Source organism: Acinonyx jubatus, chromosome C1, assembly GCF_027475565.1.
Source record: "Acinonyx jubatus isolate Ajub_Pintada_27869175 chromosome C1, VMU_Ajub_asm_v1.0, whole genome shotgun sequence".
Lineage (NCBI taxonomy): Eukaryota > Metazoa > Chordata > Mammalia > Carnivora > Felidae > Acinonyx > Acinonyx jubatus.
Window position 1 is genome coordinate 196,467,151 of NC_069381.1, and position 22,465 is coordinate 196,489,615.

Genomic DNA, 22,465 nt, shown 5'->3' on the forward strand with positions numbered 1-22,465 from the left:
TGAGTGGCTCAGTCGGTCAAGCATCCGACTTTGACTCAGGTCATGATCTCACAGTTCATGGGTTCGAGACCCATGTCAGGCTCTGTGCTGACAGCTCAGATCCTGGAGCCTGCTTTGGATTTTCTGTTTCCCTCTCTCTGTGCCCCTCCCCCACTTGTGCTCTGTCTCTCAAAAATGAATAAACATTAAAAGAAATTAAAATGAAAAACAAAAAAGCATAATATCTAACACTAATATAGCTCATACTATGTGCCAGACACTTATCTAAGTATTTAACAAGTATTAACTCATTTAATTTCTACAACAACTCTGTGAGGTGGCTGCTATTATTAACTTCAATATACAGATGTGGAAACCGAGGCTCAGAGAACCAAGAGACCTATCCAAGGCTTGTTTGAATCCAGGCAGTTTGAATATGCAGTTTGTGCTCTAAGTCCTTGTTCTGCCTCTCACAGTAATACTAATTTTACATATAAATATAAATGTGTAAATATATAACCAAAACAAAGATTTCATTTTTCTTAATGTGAATGGTCATTCTAATTTTATTCCACAGTGAAATTCCAACGGACTCAAGACCAGTGACTATCAGATGCTGTGGCATTTCTTCCATGAGGGCTGGCTGCTCTACTCTAAAACTATACACTGGTTCGTTTATGAAAGCAAAGGACACAATGTGACCTACAAAGAGAATGAGAAAAGTTGAATGGTGAGAATAGCATAAAATGACAACAGTTTGCTAAGCCAGGGTTCCTGGGAGATGCTTAGAAGAATACTGAACAGTCACTTGGGAAAGCACACGGTCAGCCAACCATGGAGCCAGGCCCTCACCTCTTCTAAGTATCACATGTGAGCCTCAGTCTGGGCTCGTTGCTCTTGGATAAGTGAAGGAGAATGGGTTGAAATTACTTTGTTAACTCTATCTCTTAGCTTTAAGGGCATATTGGAAACATCCACTGATACAGGGGACCTTAGCAAGTGACATTACTGTACTTGTGAGGATTTTATAAGTAATCAATTATTTATCTTTATTTGTCATATAGACTTGAATATTAGAGCTCCTTACCTGAGAGTAACAGGAGCCCCTCTGCTCTTTATGAAGGGAAGGAAATAAAGAAAGAGTGAAAAAGAGAGGGCGTGGCCCCCAGAGACAATGTCAGTGAGGCAGTCATTTCTGGGAAGCTTATAAGGTAAATCATCAAAAGTAGGCATGATGCAGAATGGACAGGAGAAAAAAAAATAATAAGACCCCCAGACAAGAAATCTTCCATTGTGCAATCAATAGCTATTCTTTACTCTTTATTTTCCTACTTGTTCAATTAAGTTTTATTGTACTTTAAGATATTCCCAGCTCTCTGATGCAACTCTGTGTACTAAGCCTTAGTTGAGCATTAGTTGAGAAATCCTTTTGTCATGTTATCTGGCATTAGGGTGTGCCCATGGCATTGCGTGAGAGAATTTCAAATCAGGTTTGGGGGAGATGGGCAACTACCAGCAGGAGCTGTAGCCAGCCCTGTGTATGAGTGTGCAGGGGCCATGTTCACACTACCTTCTTCCTGCTGGTTCCCTACAGTCCGGTCGGCACAGGTGGTTGGGGATGCAGTCACCGTCTTGGTTTCCCTGAGTTCCACAGAATTTATCTCCATGTTGCCATCTAAAGGGTCAATAATGTTTCCCAATGTTTGCTACTGATTCGCTGATGGAAGAAGTAAATGATGGGGCTTTGGCTGTGAAATTCAAACACTGCTCTAATGTTTTCTGGAACTTAAGCAAGAAGCAGACTATAAATCTCTCCCACACAAAAATATTCTGTACACATTCACATTGAACTCTCAGGTATTTGTGAGGGAAATTCCCAGGTGGATATACCTGGGGAGGAGTGAGAGAGCTTTATATCCCTTTTCTTGTCCCAATATTAGCATTATAGACATTTTTTTAATGTTTGTTTGTTTATTTTGAGAGAGAGAGAAAACAAAAGTGAGCAGGGGAGAGGCAGAGAAAGAGGGAGAGAGAATCCCAAACAGGCTCCATGCTGTCAGCCACTCAGGCACCCCTCCCAATATTAGCATTATAGATATTTCTGATAGCACAGTCAGATTTACCTGAAGTAAAAACCAAACCAAAAGCAAGCTAACTTCTTGTCCTTTACCTATCTCAGATGCACAATGAGCTTTATTTCCATGCATCTCTAGGTGAATGTGATAATCCAATCCCCCATATCTTTCAAACTGCACTACATTCTAAATGATACATTCCATTCTTATTTTGTTCCCTGTGGTAGGAATCATACTGTATCTGATATTAGTATGATGCCTTGGCATGATTTCTGCTATTAATGTACTATTAGTCTAATGAGTGAGCCAAGATTAAAGCATAAAGCACTCAAAAACCACTATTAGCTCACACATCCACAAGAGAGATAGAAAGGAGAAATAATTGGAGTTTGGGTGATCAGGGAAGGCAAAAGGGTAAGCCTTAGGTAAGAGCTTGTCTTTTAATAGACGAGGAGGAGGGTACAGGAGCATGCATGTCCACATGGTAATGAGCATGGGATGTGTGGAAGACATCTGGACACTGCCTCTTTAGGTAAAGGCCTCATACTGCAGAACGCAGTGAACTGAAAGTTGAAGGAATCCTGATCACGAACATCTTGAAAGTAGGATAAAGGGGAGTTGAAACTTAGTAGACCCAAAGAACATTTTAAGGGATTATCTGATGATAAACTATGGGAAGAATTAGAGGTTGGGCTTCCAGAGTGCTCCCCCATCCCACCCCCAAAATAAAAACCTAATGAAGAAATACAGGCACAAAACAATGAGATCTCGAAGCAAGGCACTGCAGGAGGGATGGAAAGGATGGGGTAACTCCAGGACACATTTCACAAGACAGATTCTGGCTCATGGTTATGGGAGGTGAAGGAAAGGGAGGAGGCATGGATGAGTCAGACGTTTCTAACCTGAGAGACTTCCTGGTGCTGCTGGCACACGTGACAATGGAGAACTCGGATGGGGCAAGACCTGGCAGGAGATGAATGATGCGGGGTTCTGAGCTTCCCAGAACAAAACCTACATTAATTTTGAGCCAATCAAAATAGAACAGGAAACGATTTACTATGGGTGCCTCAACTACTGCAGCTGAATCATGGGAAATCCATTCCCCAGAATGGAATCCGGTCCTCATGTGTTTGCCATCTCTCCCATGGAAACACGCCATGCGCAAAGTCGGAAGCAAAAGCAGGGCCAGAAAAAGCTTGGCTCCTCTGACTTTCACAACCTTTCCCGGTAAGAGGCCTCATAGGCCTATTCAACATGAAACCACACAATAGTTTCCTCTTAACAGTTCAGGTGCTGTAGGTATAGCAACACGCATGGACCCCGCAAACCACCAATTAATCAATAATTTCAATCTTCCTTCTCACATTTTTTCTTGGAGCTGCTAACAAGTAGAAAAATCAATTGAGTTCACTTTTATAGCCATGTTCGATCTTTGGCAGTGCTAACAGGTGGTATGAGGAAGAAAAAGGAGATGCTGTAAAACTCAGATGAGCCGGATCTTAGGATTGCCATTGTTGGCAGTCGCGACCTGAACAAAACTACTACCGTATCTGCAGGGAAAACTGTGTTTAAAATCCAGCTTTGGGCACAAAGCACCCATGTGAATATGGGTAAGTTACTTAACATTTTTGTGCCTCAACTTTGTCATCTTTAAAGTTGGGACAATCCTATCACATAGTTTATAAAGGTGATGTATTAACTAAGGAAATAGATGCAAAGTACTTAGCACAGTGTCTGACACACAGTAAAGTGTTCAATAAATTTGCACCCCTATTATTATTTTTATTGCAACCCTGAAGACAAAAGGTATGCTTTGGAGGCCAAAAGTCATGCTGGGAATGGCAATTTTGCATTTACCAAAGTGATGGAGTCACATCCAGATGGGCAAAATTCAGTATAACCCTGTGCTAGCACAAATTTAGATATAATTCAATTAGCAGTTGGCTCCTGCCTTCCCCTGGGTCATTTGCAGATGTGAGATGGGCTGAATTTCTTCTCTTCTGAGGAGGCAGGGGTATTAGGAAGTGATGGCTCCAGGACACTTGCAGTTTAATCCAAGCTATGGTCATACTTACACAGTATAATTTCCATTGTGCTTTTAGTGGTATTTTCAACCGCTTGAAAAATACTGTTTTTCATTAACTTCATAGAAATGTGGCTCCTTACTTGGCAAGACTGCAATTTTTGGAGACCACTTATCTCATTATGCCAGGGTATTTTCCTGTTCTTGAAAAGTAGTCAGTTCCGCAGTAATTAGGAACTGCTTGCCTGCACTTCATGGGTCTGTGCATGTTAAAAGGAGACAAAGATAGCTCGCTGTACATTATAGCTGGGCTTAGTCTAAATGCATTTTGGAGGGTTTGTTTTGTTTGCCTCTGCTCCTAAGCACGGTGTTTCAGCTTTAAAGTTTGTCTCCTGACAAGTTACTGCATGTACAGATTATAAAAGCTTGGAGCTATTTCAAATGTGGCGCCTCAGCCCATTCTTCTCTATGCAAACAAGAAGCATCCTGGCCTGTCTGCCAGGCTTGGGAAGCTTTCCTTACCTGGGACTTATTATTTGCAGAAGCTAGTTACCTAAGCTGTTGATGGCAACACAGGAGGGTGTAAGTGAAAGCAGACAATGCCAAAAGTAAGTATTTTGCTCAGGACGGGTGCCCTCCATGGCAGACGCTGCAGCAGCTACCTAACTCACCCAAGTCCAGACTTCCACAGATGCCCATCAGTCAAGAAAACTATGGAGGGAGCCCTTTGATTCACTAATTATATTTGTTCTGAATGATGTATCAGTCCTACACACATGCCCAGCTATTCTGAGCAGAATGTGCCCACGGGATGACAACTCCTGTTCTCACCACAGCTGAGTTTCAACTGGGGTGTAGCCTGGAGTTTCTTCTTCATTTCTCTGTTGCTCAATTAGCACTGAAGCAGTCACTGTAGCCCGGAAAGGATTTTTAACTCTGTTAAACAGGACGTGATTTCCATGATACTACAATCACTACAGTGATTCATGCAGAGGCAGAATTCTCCACTGAATACTAACATTTAGGATAACTGATTCATATATCGGAATGCACCTCCCCCCCATATTTCTTGATTTCATTTTCTTGATAGACGCAGAGAAGGGGTGCTTAGATTCCAAATTTCTAACTTTTAGTCTACTTTTATGAAACCTAAGTAATGCAACATTATTTAGAAACGAGTACAGTACTGACTCCTCGATGTAAGAAATGTGAGTTCATAAGCTTAAAACCAGAGTCCAGGGCCAGACTGCCTGGGTTCATCAAATCTTGACACCACCACTTTTGAACTGTGCAATCTTGGCCAGGTTACTTAATCTCTCTGTTGCACTGGTTGGCTGCACTGGGAATTGAATAACACTGCCATTACCTCCCCAAACGTCTGGCACATAGTATGAGATCAAGAAATATTTATTTTTATTATTTATTATTATGAACTCACTTTAATCTTTCAGTACGATAGATATGAAAAACAAAGAAAAACAATAATTGTTTTAAAAAAAGAATAAAAATGCCTGAATCCAAACTTTCACTTTGAAGTTTTCCCTCTATACCACAAGACAGGGAAATAAAGTAACTACATCTATACTAGTTTTAGATTCTCTAACTTGCTGTACAGATAGCACCTCTAGTTATAAATTATATTTTATATTCTATTGACTATAGGATGAGTTGAAATTCTGGACACAAAGTTTTGTCCAAAGGTATTATGGCTCTATGTATAAGATGGCAAAATACGAGACAAATCTCATGGACAAAGAATAAGTAAAGGTAGTTTCCAAAACCTTTCTCTCCTATCCCACATGATCAAACTTTTGCAAATTACAATCACCCAGGTTGCCCAGTGTTCTCTTCTGTAAAGTGAGAGGGTACCTTCCTTCTAATAGTTCTCATAAAGTTCTAATAAAAACAATAAACTATTTTTTGGACTGAATTTTGTAAGTTCTGAGGGACTAGCAAAAATACTTCCACTGAACTCTCCTATAAGTCTGTTCTCTCCTACCCACAAACATAAAGACAATCACCTCATAACTAATTATTATTAGTGTATGATCAGAAGTCTATAGTAAAACGTGGTTATTCGTCTCCCTTTGGATAGTGTGTTTTTGCAGACCCTTTAAAAAATTAGGTCTCTGAGATACTTGTCACGTGATTTTTTTCAAGGTCCCCCCCACCCCCGCCCATAATTTAGTGAAACTATAAGAGCTCTCCAAGATTTTTTCCATGAATCTCTAAATCCTATCAGGTAGCAACAATTAAGACTACTCACTCACACACCTTATATTTCTGTCTTGTAAATTTTGTAAGAGAAACTTATTATATAGCTTAAAACTCCTTATAAACAAGAAATTAATAGAAATAAGTTGTTGAAAGAAGCTAATAAACTTTTATCACTATCATTCGTGCATTGATAATTAGCATCTTAAACCAGAATAGTTCAAAGAGTATTTGTCCTTATGTGCTAAATGCATTTTCTGAACTCCATGCTACCTAAAATAGAATACATAAATTTCAAGAGTATACAATGGACTAAATCTATTATAAAGAACTAATATACACATGACATGAAGAGAACAAAATTATGCTGCTTTTATAAACAACCTAATAAAATATCATCAACAACTCTACATAATAACTTGAGCAAAAGTCCTTTAGAAATGGTAAGTTGCTATTCAAATGCAAGGAATTATTCAATCCAGTATCAAGAGTTTAAATGCTTTACACTAATTTAATTGATATTCTCTTTTGAATTATTCTATTGTGTATGAATCAAGTAGATTCCATGATGGCTATCGTCTTACTTCTTAAGACTGAGTGACTGAAAAACACTTAGTTTTGGAAGTCACCAGCTCATTATTCTCTTTACAAATAATTCAGCATACTATTATATAGTAAATTACCAAGATTTATCTGAAATACAATCAGATTTATAGAAATTTAGTCTATGAGAAGCTTTTTAGGAGATGGCTGCTCTGTGAAACATGATGTATCTCACTTAAGCTTTACTCCTCTACCAACAAAACTGGCTTCAGGTTTTAAGAACAAAAGCAAAGGGGCGCCTGGGTGGCTCAGTCGGTTAAGCGTCCAACTTCAGCTCAGGTCACGATCTCACGGTCCGTGAGTTCGAGCCCCGCGTCGGGCTCTGGGCTGATGGCTCAGAGCCTGGAGCCTGCTTCCGATTCTGTGTCTTCCTCTCTCTCTGCCCCTCCCCCGTTCATGCTCTGTCTCTGTCTCAAAAATAAATAAACGTTAAAAAAAAATTAAAAAAAAAAGAACAAAAGCAAAAACAGGGGTGCCTGGGTGGCTTAGTCGGTTAAGCGCCCGACTTCGGCTCAGGTCATGATCTCATGGTTCACGAGCTCTCTGTTGTCAGTCTAGAGCCTGGGGCCTGCTTTGGATTCTGTCTCTCACTCTTTCTCTGCCCCTCCCTCGCTCATGCTCTCTCTCCCTCTCTCTGTCTCTCAAAAATAAATAAAAACATTTAAAAAAATTTTTAAAAAAAGAATGAAAGCAAAAACACTGGTTAGATCATTGGGGTTCTCATCTTCCTCCCCTCCCCGACCCAGTTCTGAGGACTTTTCTGTGTCTTTCCTGAATCTCCATTCTGGATCCAAAAGAAAATAATGGCCTGAGTTGGGCGCCGTGCCCATTTTATAACTTGATGATGACTAAAAATAGCTGGAATAGCACTAATTGGAAAGCAATGTTCTTTTAAATTAAATGTGTTGATGCATTTGCACCACTCATAACAGTCCTGAGGAGAGATAAGAGATTTTTACAGTACCCTGGATTTCATTTGTTCAGTTCATCAGATACCGGTCTATGGTTTTTGTGACAATATAAAAGTAAAGGATGATCTAGCTTGAGACTGATACTTGTTTGTGTCGTACAAACCATGGTGAGATTTATGAGGTGAACAATAAATGAGTCAAAATTTTATAAAAATTAATTTTATAAAAATTAAAATGCATTCTGGCTTCTACATGCTTCATAGTTTTTTAGATAAATATTACAGGCTTACCCTTCTAACCAGTTAAAAAAGCTGGAGAAAAAAATAGGCTAAGTATTTACACAAATACTACCAGGTAGAAATACTATTAAAACAAATTTAGAAGAAAACACTCCATAGTATCAAAATAAATTTTAACTGTAATCCAAAAATTAGGGAAACAAATTTACTTACAAGTTGGTTTTGCTCTTGGAGGAAATTTGGTCCGGGTAATAGCCAAAATTATGAAGATAATGACTGGCCATAAAATCAAGACAAGTGTCCAAAGCTGCAAAATAATAATAGGAAAAAATGTTAATTACACTGCTGAACCAAAACTTGACAAGAAATACAACATATTATAAACTTCCAACACAAATCAGATATTTGCTTGCAAATGCTATTAATAAGAAAGGAAAGAGAGATTTTTAAAAGTGCAAGAGATCTCGAAATGAACACAAGAATGCCTTTTCCAGGCTTAAAACCTTAAAATGAGCTTCTGAAGCCTCCTTTCCAGTCAGTCATCTCTCATGACTGTCCCAAGAGTGATGATCTTAAAATTCAAATCTGAGCAGTAATTTCTCTGCTTAAAAATCTTTTCATTGCTTGTTGGATAAGGTTCAACATTCTAAACAGGGCATACAAAATCCCAAATAATTTCAACCTAGGCTTATCTTACCACTTCCAATGTCAACATTCTATGGCCAGCCATAAAGATTAGTGTGACACCGGATAATGGCACAATAAACAGTAAATGAATGAATAAATAAGTAAGTCAATGAGTAAACAGGAACTTAAAGTACTATGCAAGCCCCCTATACTGCTATAAATAGTATCTTGTGTCTGCTTTTATCATAGAACTTATACTCTTACTATCTATCTATCTATCTATCTATCTATCTATCTACCTACTTACCTGTATATATATATTTTGCTTGGCTTACAATAAATTGGTGATTCTTTTATGGCAGGAACAGTGTCTTATTCGTTTCTGAATTTCCACTGGTATAAAACAGATGCTCAATAAATGTAATTATTTAATCAAAATTTCTATTAGGGAGTTTCATTGTAAGACACTTCAGGAGTGGCTTTTCTCCTCACATACACATGATTCAGTTCGTAAGATGTGAACTACTTAGTGTTACATACATAAAAAACTGGTTCCAGACCAGTAACATGTATACTCAAGAACAACAACTGTGATTATGCAAACAGTTACACTGCTCAAATGAAACTGTACAGAACAAACTGTGCCTATACTTAATAAAGTTTAAACTGGACTTTAAATTAAAGTTTTTATCTGGTTATGCAGACTTGTTACCATTTCTCCCCAACTTGCCACAGCTTCAGAGATAATTTCTGACAAATCTCGGACTACTGCCTGGGCTCTTCAAATATCCAAAACAATCAGGACCCATTCAATTACTGATCCTTAAGTAATTATGAAAATCTCCATTGTGTGTCTATAGCACTGCTGTCCTTGCTGAGAGGCCTGTCACCAACTTCTTAAACTGCAGGTTTAAAGGCAAGTTTTTAGCAAATGGAAGAAAGCAGATATAAGAAATCCTAGGGTACTTGGTTTAATCACAGCTGAAAAGCTCTCAGTCTAAACAGCTTAATCTGTAGCAGTGCCTCTCAAGCATTAATGTGCACACCAAATCACCTATGAATCGTGTACACATGTAGATTCAGATGCAGCAGATCTGAGGTGGGGCAGAAATCCTGCATTTCTAACAAGCTGCAGATGTGTGATGCTGAGGCTGCTATCCATGAACCATACTTGGAGGAGAACAGTTCTAAATGTATGCCATCTTACCTAACTAGCAAGATTGTTTATAAAGTCCTAGATTATTTTTGTTGGAGAGTTCCTTTGACATCATCTAGCGGATAGAATTCAGGACGTTTGTAAACTTGGATAGGAAAAAAAAAAATTACATTTTTACTTTCTCTACCTTTTAAATGAAATTTAGCATTTCCCTTAATGATTAACAGAGACAACGAACCACAATATTATTAGACGTGCTTGTGACTTTGTCACAAATAAAATCCACAGATATTTTTAAGTCACTTTAGTGTTGCTGTTGCAGATATCTCAAAGTTCTGTTCCTACTCATGGTGACATTAAAAATTACAGTAGTTATGGGGTCACTTTATTTATTTTGTTTGCTTATTGCTATACCAAAGAAACACATACTACCATTATCATAAATTTGCTTTTTAATCCCTTAATAACTGAATTTCAATATAACTGGTTTTATTGGTAATTCTATTTATTTTATTGACTTAAAAGCATTATTCTTAGGAGGGCCATAGGCTTTACCAGGCTGCCAAAGACATCCAAGGCACAGCAGAGGCTGAGAAGCCTTGGTCTGATCCAACTTTCTTTTTTGTTCTCTGAGGTGCAGAAGGTTAGCACATCATTATCCATTAAGTTACCCAAAGTCACATACCGAGTTGGGGAGTAGAACAGGGGGTAAGGATCTGAATATCAAGATACTTAGGCTAGATTTTTTTTTAAACGGCATCTTAATCTGAGGAACAATAATGCCTTACAGAAAGTATACCAGAAAAATATGAATGCTATAGAAAAATATTAAGAGTTATTCTAGCCTAGTCTCAGATACATTAAAAAATTAGAGTCTGTTCTTCAAAGACCTAGATACAAGTACCATTTTTATTCTATTTGACTTATTTCAAATGTTGACTATAAAGAGTTAGGATTAAAAGTGTTAATGTTTGTGGATTTCTTGGTTTTATACTTGAGGCCACAGTTATTCTTTTTTTTAAAAAAAGATTCATCTCAGTAGGTTTAGTGCCTCATAGTTACTTTTAGGAGCATCTATTCATTTTCTATAGCAACCTCATGAGAATTCAGTGAGTAACAGAGACCAAGTGAACCAGCACAAATGTATATTCACATTCAAATAAGGGGCATATGTCATGGGATATCTTTAAATTCTCTTTTGATTGATCTAATTTAATGTTTCCATGAGGATGTTTTGATAAATTTTGAAATTAATTTTAGACACAATTTAAATCCAGACAAAACTATAATTTAGATCAGAATAGTTTAAGACAATTTGGACTCTATTATAGGTAAAAACTACAGCAAGCCCATAAATAATCCATTATCATAAGATTTCCCCCAGGATCTCAGGTCAGAGAGGTTTGGAGAACATTTCTGTTTACTGCATTTTAGAAGGATAATAAACACAAAGCCCTCCATACTGTGATCTTGGGAATGTTAAGGTTGACAAGTTAATCACAAAAGCAAGAAATAAACAAAATTTAAATTTTCACAGCAGCAGGATTGCTCCTGACACCATTCTAAATATTATCATAAACAACCTAGAAGCAAATGCAGTGTCAAGGATCCAAATACTAAACCAATGAGCCATGATTCATTTTTGTTTATTTGGAGAAAGGACTGGTATATTGATTTTACACATATAGATATTAGGCCCACTCAAAAACTAAAGGAAAAGCAGTTTTTAAAAGGTTCATTTTTTTCTAACATTTTAATTATCTCACATTTGCCTCTTTACCTCATTTGCGTTCCACCCCCTACCCTGCGTTCTTGACCTCCAAAGGCATATGCACCCTGAGTAGTTTAAAATTCCTTAGTGGGCTGTGGCATGTGTCTCTTTTTATTTCTCCAGGGCTTACTTTCCACTGATTTGTCCCATTCTGTTCTCTTTCTCTTCCCTTTCCCTTCCTGAACAATTAATTCAGTGCCTAAAAACCCTTTTGGTGAGGCCAGGATGTCTGGTCCACACTAGTACTGAGGGCACCACCGTAACACAGTGAAGAAGGTGGATCCCTAGCAAGGTGTAGAGAAATACACAGTGCAGCAGTCAGACCTGGGAGGTCAGAACCCAAGTAGCATAAGGAAGGTGTTTATTCAGGGCAAGAAACAGGTGATTAGTTTCACACAGGGAAGTTGACCAAAAAAGTAAATACATTACCCACAAGAGGGGCCAGGTTTCTCATTATCCATCAAGGGAATTTTAACATGAAAAAAGAAGAAAAGAGAATGCTATAGTGTTGGGTTAAAATTAAAGATACAGGTATGAACTCCTGGTTTCCAAAATGCATAAAGAGACATAAAACAGAGCTACAAATGTGTGGGTATAACTTCTTTGGTTATTTTTTTCTGGTTTCACAAACTGTTTCTGCCTTATCATGTAGTTTCTCTGTCCCAACCCTGGAAATATCCATTCTCCCAAGAAACCCTAGCTTCTTTTAGTAGGCATCTGAGAGCTAGGTGTACTCATTGCTATTAGAATATCACTGTTTTCATGCCTATAGACACAGTGATAGGTATATGATAGGTAGGTAGGTAGGTAGGTAGGTAAATCAATTGATCAATAAGATACACTGCTTAGAGAATGTTGAAAATGATGGAGACATCAATAGAACCAGCCTATCACAAATTCGAGCATGAAATTTGACCCATTGGCAACATTAAAAAAACATTATGACAATAAAAGATTATATCTAACTGAATAAACTGGAAATCTGAGTCTATGTAGGTATAAATAAATACATAAGCAAACAAATAGATAAACTGAAAGTTTAATGAGGTATAGTCTCAAAAGAATTTCTCCACAAAATGGGACAAATTGACATCATACACCTCCTGATGTGAGGGAATGGTGCAAGAACACAGCATCACTTGTGTAGTATTCCTGTCAAAGATAAATAACCAGAGCCTAAAAATAAGGAAATAACAGATACTCTACAAAACAACTAGTCTTAAATGTTCAAAATGTGTCAGGGTCATGAATGTCAAGGAAAGACTAACAAACTGTTACAGACTGAGGGATTCCAGAGACATGAAAACTAGATTTAGAACGTGATTCTGAACTGGAATCTTTTGTTATAAAAGACATGGTTGGGACAACTGATGAAGCTTGAATTGTGTCCAAAAATTTGATGGTGATATTGGGTCATGAGGTGAATGTCTTTCTTTGTAAAACAGGCACACTGAAGTATCCAAGGTAATGGGGCATCACTCTCTACTGACTCTAGAAAGAATATTATTTATACTATTTTTGCAACTTTTCTTTACATTTGAAATTTTTTCAATTCAAAAATTAGAAATTATTTTAAAAATAATTCTTTTTGAAAATCGAGAGGCTGGCACAAGAACAGACACTCAGATCAATGGAACAGAATAGAGAACCCAGAAATGGACCCACAAATGTATGGCCAACTAATCTTTGACAAAGCAGGAAAGAATATCCAACGGAATAAAGACAGTCTCTTCAGCAAATGGTGTTGGTAAGACTGGACAGCTACATGCAGAAGAATGAGCCTGGACCACTTTCTTACACCAGACACAAAAATAAATCCAAAATGGGTGAAAGACCTAAATGTAAGACAGGAAGCCATCAAAATCCTCGAGGAGAAAGCAGGAAAAAACCTCTTTGATCTTGGCCGCAGCAACTTGTAACTCAACACGTCTCCAGAGGCAAGGGAAACAAAGCAAAAATGAACTACTGGGACCTCATCAAAATAAAAAGCTTCTGCACAGCGAAAGAAACAATCAGCAAAACTAAAAGGCAACTGACGGAATGGGAAAAGATATTTGCAAATGACATATCAGATAAAGGGTTAGTATCCAAAATCTATAAAAAACTTATCAAACTCAACACCCAAAAAACAAAGAATCCAGTGAAAAAATGGGCAAAAGACATGAATAGACACTTCTCCAAAGAAGGCATCCAGATGGCCAAACGACACATGAAACAATGCTCAACATCACTCATCATCAGGGAAATACAAATCAAAACCACAATGAGATACCACCTGACACCTGTCAGAATGGCTCACATTAACAACTCAGGCAACAACAGATGTTGGCAAGGATGCGGAGAAAGAGGATCTCTTTTACGTTGTTGGTGGCAATGCAAGCTAGTGCAGCCACCCCAGAAAACAGTATGGCGGTTCCTCAAAAAACTAAAAATAGAATCACCCTACAACCCAGCAATTGCACTACTAGGCATATATCCACAGGATACAGGTGTGCTCTTTCGAAGGGACACATGCACCCCAATGTTTATAGCAGCACTATCAACAATAGCCAAAGCATGGAAAGAGCCCAAATGTCCATCAATGGATGAATGGATAAAGAAAATGTGGTATATATATATACATAATGGAGTATTACTTGGCAATCAAAAAGAATGAAATCTTGCCATTTGCAACTACAGATGGAACTGGAGGGTATTATGCTAAGTGAAATTAGTCAGAGAAAGACAAAAATCATATGAATTCACTCATATGAGGACTTTAAAAGACAAAACAGATGAACATAAGGAAAGGGAAACAAAAATAATATAAAAACAGGGAGGGGGACAAAACAGAAGAGACTCATAAATATGGAGAATAAACTGAGGGTTACTGGAGGGGTTGTGGGAGGGGGGATGGGCTAAATGGTTAAGGGACACTAAGGAATCTACTCCTGAAATCATTGTTGCACTATATGCTAACTAATTTGGATGTAAATCTTGAAAAATAAAAAATAAAATTAAATAAATAAAGACTGTATGTTTTTATATTTCTTGAGCAAGTACCCAGGAGTAGACTTGTTGGATTATATAGTAAATGTATGTTTACCTTGTAATAAATTACCAAATTATTTTTCCAAAAAAAAAAAAATCGAGAGACAATTTTTAAATGATAGCACAAGAGAAGAAATGAGAGTCAAGAAAAGAGATAAAAACAAACATATTTCATATCCAGGAATGCTATCCTAGGTGGTAAGGTTTAGGAAATTAATGGTGATGGCAGGATACATTTCAATGACCTTGAGGTCAGCAAAGTCATCTACTCAAAACTTCAAGTTTAAATCTTAAGAAGTTTCCAGAATTAACCAAATATTAGTTCACTCCAAAAATTTCATTTAGAGCTGATCTGTAGCACCTGTTAACTAATTTGCATTACCTAGTAACATTAGTCTCTGCATTTGCTAAGAACCATTGTTTCAAATCTTTGAAAACTTCTCAAATCTAATTTTTTCAAAAATCTGAGCAAAGCACATAATTTCAACGTTAGGTAATTCATACGGCATTACTTTGTCAGAACCTTTCATTCTAATTACTGCTAGTCCATCTGATTCTACTTGTATCCACCAGTTTTATTACTCTTAAAAATCACTTTCACTCAATGTAAATAAGATACCAATGAATTTTAGATTATTAAGTGTTACCATATATTTAAAATTTTGAGGACTTCTACTACTATTTGAATACCTTTAAATGGAGCATTCATGCTCTAGTCTTCATCCCAAATGTCACCATCCCTTACTGTCTTATGCTTGGCCACTCCACATAATCATATTACTTGTCTTTCCTGTATAGACTTGCACTAGAGTGGTTTGAAGTTCGTTATGTCCAAAATGAATGACACTGAATGTCAGCACAATTTCCAAACTGCAATGGGGATTCTTTTGCCTACCTCTGAAAAATCAATAAAAATAAAATGTTTCAGATGAAGATTCTCTATTCTTGGTCATGGAAACATGGTCTTGGAGAGTCTTACATTCATAATACAATAAAAAATTATTGGGGCGCCTGGGTGGCTCAGTCGGTTAAGCTTCTGACTTCAGCTCAGGTCATGATCTCACGGTTTGTGAGTTCAAGCTCCACGTCAGGCTCTGTGCTGACAGCTCAGAGCCTGGAGCCTGCTTCAGATTCTGTGTCTCTTTCTCTCTCTGCCCTTCCCCCACTTGTGCTCTGTCTCTATCAAAAATAAATAAATGTAAAAATTTAAATAAATAAATAAATAAATAAATAAATAAATAAATAAATAAGTAAAAGGAAGATAAGGCAAGGGGAGTAGAATCTAAAACCTAAAAGATGAAAAAGGGTCAGACAGAAGAGAGGATATATGTGTGTTGGATGGAATGTGAAAAAGAAGTGGGAGTCTTTCAAGCAGAGGAAACATATGGGTAGCGACCCACAGATGGGAAAGAGGGTGGAATATTCCAGGAAAAGAAATAATTCCAGAATGACTGGTACATGAAAAGTTAGGGAAAACATCTTTGCCATATGGTTATCCAGCATCCACTTGAGTGCTTCTAGTGACTAGAAGTTCACTATTTCAAGAAACTTCATTATTGGACAACTCGCATTGCCCCATGTGTTTGTTTGTTTGTTTGTTTTTGCTCATATCAAGGCGATATCTTCATTCCCACATCTGACACTCATTCATCTTAGTTTGGCCTCTTCTTCCACATGAGAATTCTCCAAGTATTTGAAGAGAGACAAAGTCCCCTCTCCTCCTGGGTACCAATGCCAGTTCCCTCCACAATTCTCTGTTAAATATGATTTCAAAATATCCTCCCTGGGATAAATTCTTGGCAAGTGGTCTTATAATTAATATCAATTCAATATAGTATTCCAAATAAATAATAGTTAATAATATTTATTGGCTGCTTAGATTATGCAAGATACTATGTTAAACACTTAATGTGCATTATCTCATTTAATATAATCACCCCATTTCCTCTTGCATATGGGAAATCAGAATCTTAAAGAGATTAAATAAACCTTCATTCCTTAAGCCACTAAATGGTAGAGCTGGTGTCTGAACGCAGGGAGCCTGGGTTCCGCACCTGCAGAGTTAAGCATTAAGCTGTGTAGCCAAAGCACTATATGATATATTACTAGTTCTCTTTGATCACAATACCATAATTTTTATCAGTTCAGTGTATAAGAGCATTGAAAATCATTTAAAGGTTTTCCTGTAACCTAAAACCGTAACTTTTTTATTACAAACGTGCAAGTAAAAATTGCCCAACCTTCCATGTATAAAGTACACTGTTTCTTCCTTCCTTTTCCATTCTTTTACTTTTGCATTGTCCCAGGGATGACTGTTACTAGGTAACAAGAAGATTCCACGGTTCACATTCTGAAGTAAGAGGTTGGTATTTTAGATCTGGAATAAACCTTAGTTCCACCCCCAAAACAAGCAAATACAAGTGGCAAAGCTCTCAGTTAACTAGGCTTTCTGCTACTGGGCTTTTCTGCCATCTATGGAAATGACTCATCTAAAAACTGGGATCAAGTACATCTTCTGAAATTATCATACATTTTGGAGATTATCATACATTTTGGAGATTGGTAAATCTTCTATGATGCATATTAAAACATATGGACTTTAAGCTAATTTATTTCTATATTCCTCTCTTTTCTAAAACGTCTTTATCTCATTTGCTCTTCATTGACAGACTAAACTAACAAAATGGGCATGCCTGCTATATAACAGGCACCAATATAAACAGGTAGATCTAAATTTTCTTTGAACAATTAAAAGGGATTAAAGGAATAAACGATACAGACCCAGAAAAGGAAAAAGAGCCTACAATATTTGGTCAGGTTGTTGCCTGAATTTTTCAGGACCTAGTTCATTTTAATCTGATTTATAACTAAATTTGACATGACAGCTTAATCCTAAATTGCTTTAATCAAACAATTATTTTAATATACAGACCAACCTGCTCCAAAATTTTGAAGCGGGGACTTTCTCTCTCTCTAGACACTGTGAGGGGAGGTCATATGAGCAAGGTGAGGATTGGGAAGGAGTGTCAAACTTGATCCAAAGTGTTAGAAATCAATCAAGTTGTGGGAATGTCTGTGACAGAAAAACTAGTTCTATCACCAACTGAGCTAAAGTGTGATCCACTAGCCAAACAGTTAGGTTAAAATAAACAGCTCAAAGTAATTCTCTTTCTTCCATACTAAGTCTGGAATTAGATTCCACTTCTGTAGAGATCTGAAATCATTCCATGATATGGCTACTTAAAACTCCTCTTCTTAATGAAAGATAATTCTGATCTTGCACTATCTAGTCTTTCATGCTGCAGCCTCTACTGTCCCAGGACTCAGTTTCCTATCATCAACTAGCATCTCATTAGGTGAGCCTCCCTGTTGCTAACCATCTCCAGTGGAATCTTCATTTTTGCATTATTTCTGGAGTTAAATTACAAGCCCAGCAGGATAGCAACTGCATCTAATTGATTTTCTCTATTACCTAACATTTCCGTTGGTGCTTAGTGTATTTTTTTCATACTCCTTTAGCTTGCTTTTTCTTTTTTCTTCTTTTTTTGGCCATATAATTGAGAACTGATGTAACCACTAATATTAAAAAAAAAAAAAAAAAAAAGAACAACAGTAGTATCTAAGGCCTCGTTAGCAATTATGATTTCTTCATTGGGGGCTGAACTCTGAGTAGGGATCAGAGCATGTTGGAAAAAGAAACTCAACTCAGTGACAGTAGAGATGCAGCAAGAGGTAGGGAAAGAATAGATCCATTTTGGGGGGAAATCTGACTTTGAGTCCTTAAACTTGCTGTGTGACCCTGGACAAGTCCCTTGAGTATTCTGGGGCCCTGTATAATTAAAGCAATTAGATAATCCCAAATATTCCAGAATTTCACTAGTCGATTGTATTAAAAAGAGAGAAATATTTACTCTAAGGACAATTTTGACGGATATCATCTCCAAAATTAAAGATCTTGCCTTCCTTTTTTTTGTAGCCAAACTCAACAGTTAGCTTATCCCAATGTCCTTCTATTTCTTAGACTATATAGTTGTTTGAAATTCTTTTCTCACTATTCTAGAATATATCTTTATAATATATTTCCTAAGTAATCCCCACTCTAATATTTTTACTGTATATTTGTTTTTTTCCCCTTATATGTCATTTGTTTCTCCATTAATAGATTCCTAACTCCTTCCTTACAGAGACTATCCTTCCCACCATCTTGCTTTGCGATAGAATCTCTTGAAAACAAAGTGGAAGAGGATGTCTTGGTAGTGATTATTCGTTAACATTCACTAAAGACTATACATTTCCAGTGTCACACAGCTTCATTTCTATTGTCTATCATATTCAGAAAGATTACAATGAGAGAAATAAAAATGCTTGTATTTTAAATAAGTGTTTGATGGATTAAGTCCAGTCCCTACATAAAGACTATGTCCTCTATTCAAATTTATATACCTCTTTTTTTTCACATTCTCTTTTAATTTGTTTATATTTTCCCTTTTCACAATTTCTTTTTTCATTTCACCTCCTAGCTTTCCAACCTCTTGATTTTCTCATCCTTCCCTGTTAACACTACCACAGGTATATCCTTTCTACCTGTGTCCTCAAGTCTTCTTTCTAAGACAGGAGATAGGGCCGGCCCTAGCCAAACTATGAAGAAAGAAATGTAACTTTCTTTGCCTTCTCACTCTCTTTTTCGAATGGACTCTCCTCCTTTTGGCACCACCATTTTCTAAAGGTCTCTTGTGTCCCTCTAATTGGAGGTAATGGATTCAAGTAGGCCTTCTGTATTCCCCCAAATTAAGAATCATTTTTTTTTTAACATTTATCTATTTTTGAGAGACAGAGAAAGACAGAGCCTGAGTGGGGGAGGGGCAGAAAGAGAGGGAGATACAGAATCTGAAGCAAGTTCCAGGCTCTGAGCTGTCAGCACAGAGCCCAACATGGGGCTCAAACTTGTGGACTGCGAGATCATGACCTGAGCTGAAGTCAGACACTCAACCGACTTAGCCATCCAGGTGCCCCATAACTATTTCTGATTTCATTTCCTGCAACCAACACTTATCTGTCCTGGGTCTCAAGGTAGACTTAATCCTCTGACGTCCCCAAATGAACTAATAGATCACGTATTCTCTTTCCTTAAGCAAAATTATAATTACCAGGGGCTTTTTAGGGATTTTTGACTGCATAGGAATAATACAAGGTATCATGGTGAAAATGTTTTAGCATGCCTGAATTACATCTCCTTTAAATATGCCATATCCAGCAGAAATTGACTAAAATGGAGAGAAACTCTAAAGTAGAAAATTGATATACCAGCTACTTTACAGATAAGGAAAGAACTTATTAAAGTTTCTAAAGATAAAATTTCTCAATGAAAAAGAAGAAAGTATTCACCCGAGGGTTGGGTTTCTTTCTTTCCTTTTTTTTTTTTTTTTTTTTAATTTTTAGGTAAAATGGAGTTGTAAGGAAAATATACAACCTCAGCATTCAGTTTATCAGCAATAACAGATATAAGTTTTCAGTTCTTCTATGCTTTTATTTTTAACTATGGAGTTTCATCACTTAAAACTTTACTGTATATAAATTTCTTCTTCTCTCCCACAATCCCTTTTCCTAGATTTCCTTCCACCATTACTTTCAATAAAATATGACATACACATGACCCCAAATCCCTCTATCTTCTATTTGTTAAGGGTTTCACCATTTGTAAAGCACTTTGAAATATACTGGCACATTTGATCCTTACCACTCAGTGAGATAGATATGGTAGCCCCTAACCCTATTTGGCAAATAAGAAAACCAGCATTCACATAAATGGTGGTATGCTCCTTAAGTCATGCAGGTGCTGAAAAGCAGAACCAAGAACCCAACTCTCATCTTCTGACCACACCTACCTATCCAGACTCTTCCTGCTCAATTCCAAGTAGAACCTAGCATGGAATCATTATGGGAGGTTTTTCTTTTGTGTTGTTCTCAATCTTAAAAGAACACTAATGATTTAAATTAAAAAAATATTGGGGTGCCTGGGTGGCTCAGTCGGTTGAGCATCTGACTTCAGCTCAGGTCATGATCTCACGGTTCGTGAGTTTGAGCCCTGCATCAGGTTCTGTGCTGACAGCTCTGTGCCTGGAGCCTGCTTCAGATTCTGTGTCTCCCTCTCTCTCTGCCCCTCCCCTGCTCATGCTCTGTCTCTCAAAAATAAATAAATTTTAAAAAATAAATTAATTAAAAATAAATAAATAAATACATAATATTAACAATTTAAAATATGATGGCCAAACCCCACACTCACACAATCACATGATTTAAAATCTCATCTACCACATTCACAAAGGGGAGTGAACATTACTTCTCACTGTCAATACATACATCAGAACACTTAAGTAAGCAGTGTCAGGCCCTGCAAACAAGCCCAGAGTGAGATAAGGTACATAGATAAAATGCTCGTTTCTATGATGCACATTATTTGCATAATATTCATATTATTCATATGGGTCTGGGAATTACCACTCTCAAATGAAATATATTGAGTGCCTTTTTAAATTTATCTGGTTTTCAAACATTCTTCTGAATATGTGTCAATTCATAGAAGCCAATTCCTTTCTCAATCTCCCTATACCCTGTCTGATGAGTATCTAATAGTTAGCTTTGTCATTTAAAAAGCAAACAAGAATGTAAGAGCACAAAAAAGATGTCGCAATAAATAGAGTAGACAGACTGTAGTCATAAAGTTAAGTGATTCAATGATACTCTTGAAGCATGGCGCATAAATTGACTCTTGTTTGACATTTCTGGTAAATAATTTTTAGGTAATAAAATTTCTTAGGAGCTTTCTATACCAACAGCCTTCAAACTATTTCCTTTCTATATGTCACTTTTCAACCAAGCTTTCCATCACTTTTGGTTTACAAATGCATTTCTCCTCCATGTATTATTCCTTTCATCTAATACCTTTCTTCATCTCATTTTTAACTAAATTTATTAAGAAAATTTCTGAAAGCATTTTGGCCTGAAACCTAGAATTCAGCACTAGTTCCAACTCAACCAGTAGCAAGGTGAATCCTTTTCTTTGCCCAGGGCATGTTCTGGTTTACCCTTTTAATTTACTGAAGTCAAAAGGCAGCTTTGGGGTATGTTTGGACCTGCCTCATTAGCTATAAGACAGATATAGGGATGATTCCTAAATATCTTATTCCTGCTTCAGAAAATGGCTTCAAATTCCTCTTTTACCTGTCACTAACATCACTAACATTTAGAATTCCCTGAAGCATTACCCCCCAATGCCCTTCCCTACCCTTTTGCTACTCACCGGCTGCCTTTTGACACCTAGCCAGTTTTTCCAGACCAGGACCCGAAGCTGATGAAACTGGGAAGCCATCCTTCAAACACCAGGAACAAGAGAATTCCTCTCTTTTCCTCCGCCCCACAGAAGAATTGGTACCCTGTCCAACTTGCTGTGTCAATGGGTCAAAGCCTTTTCACGGCATAGCTTTCCTTTGGGCCGGGGTAAGAAACCCACAGTTCTTCTGCTGCTGGATTTTTCCTCTGGGTTAATCCTTGACCAAGGAGCACTCTGCAACCAACTCTTCCTCGGAAACAAGAACCCAGACCAGAACCTGTCAGTGGCTTTGCTTATTTTAAAATAACATCCAGTTACTGCCTGTTGCATGAAGTCTAGACTCAAGAGAGAATGAGTATCATTCAGATAATGCCCCACTGTAAAAAAAAAAAAAAAAAAAAAAAAAAAAAAAAGCTGAACCCACACCTCCTACTCTCCATGATATTAACTGCCTATCCACACCTTCCAGAAGGTGTCACCTGCACTGGACACGTCATAAGGAATTAG

General features: G+C 37.3%; 1 protein-coding gene across 1 annotated transcript in view; it reads right to left on the reverse strand.

Moving 5' to 3' along the window:
* The window catches only part of ABCA12 (ATP binding cassette subfamily A member 12), a 174,456-nt gene extending 152,104 nt beyond the window's left edge, over positions 1 to 22,352 (reverse strand). The window contains exons 1-2 of the mRNA XM_027051488.2: positions 21,929 to 22,352; positions 8,258 to 8,351 (exon numbers count right to left, since the gene is read on the reverse strand). Of these exons, the coding sequence (XP_026907289.1) occupies positions 8,258 to 8,351; positions 21,929 to 21,997 (163 nt within the window). The 5' untranslated portion in view covers positions 21,998 to 22,352. The remainder of the gene's footprint in view (positions 1 to 8,257; positions 8,352 to 21,928) is intronic.
* Between the last annotated feature and the right edge of the window lie 113 nt (positions 22,353 to 22,465).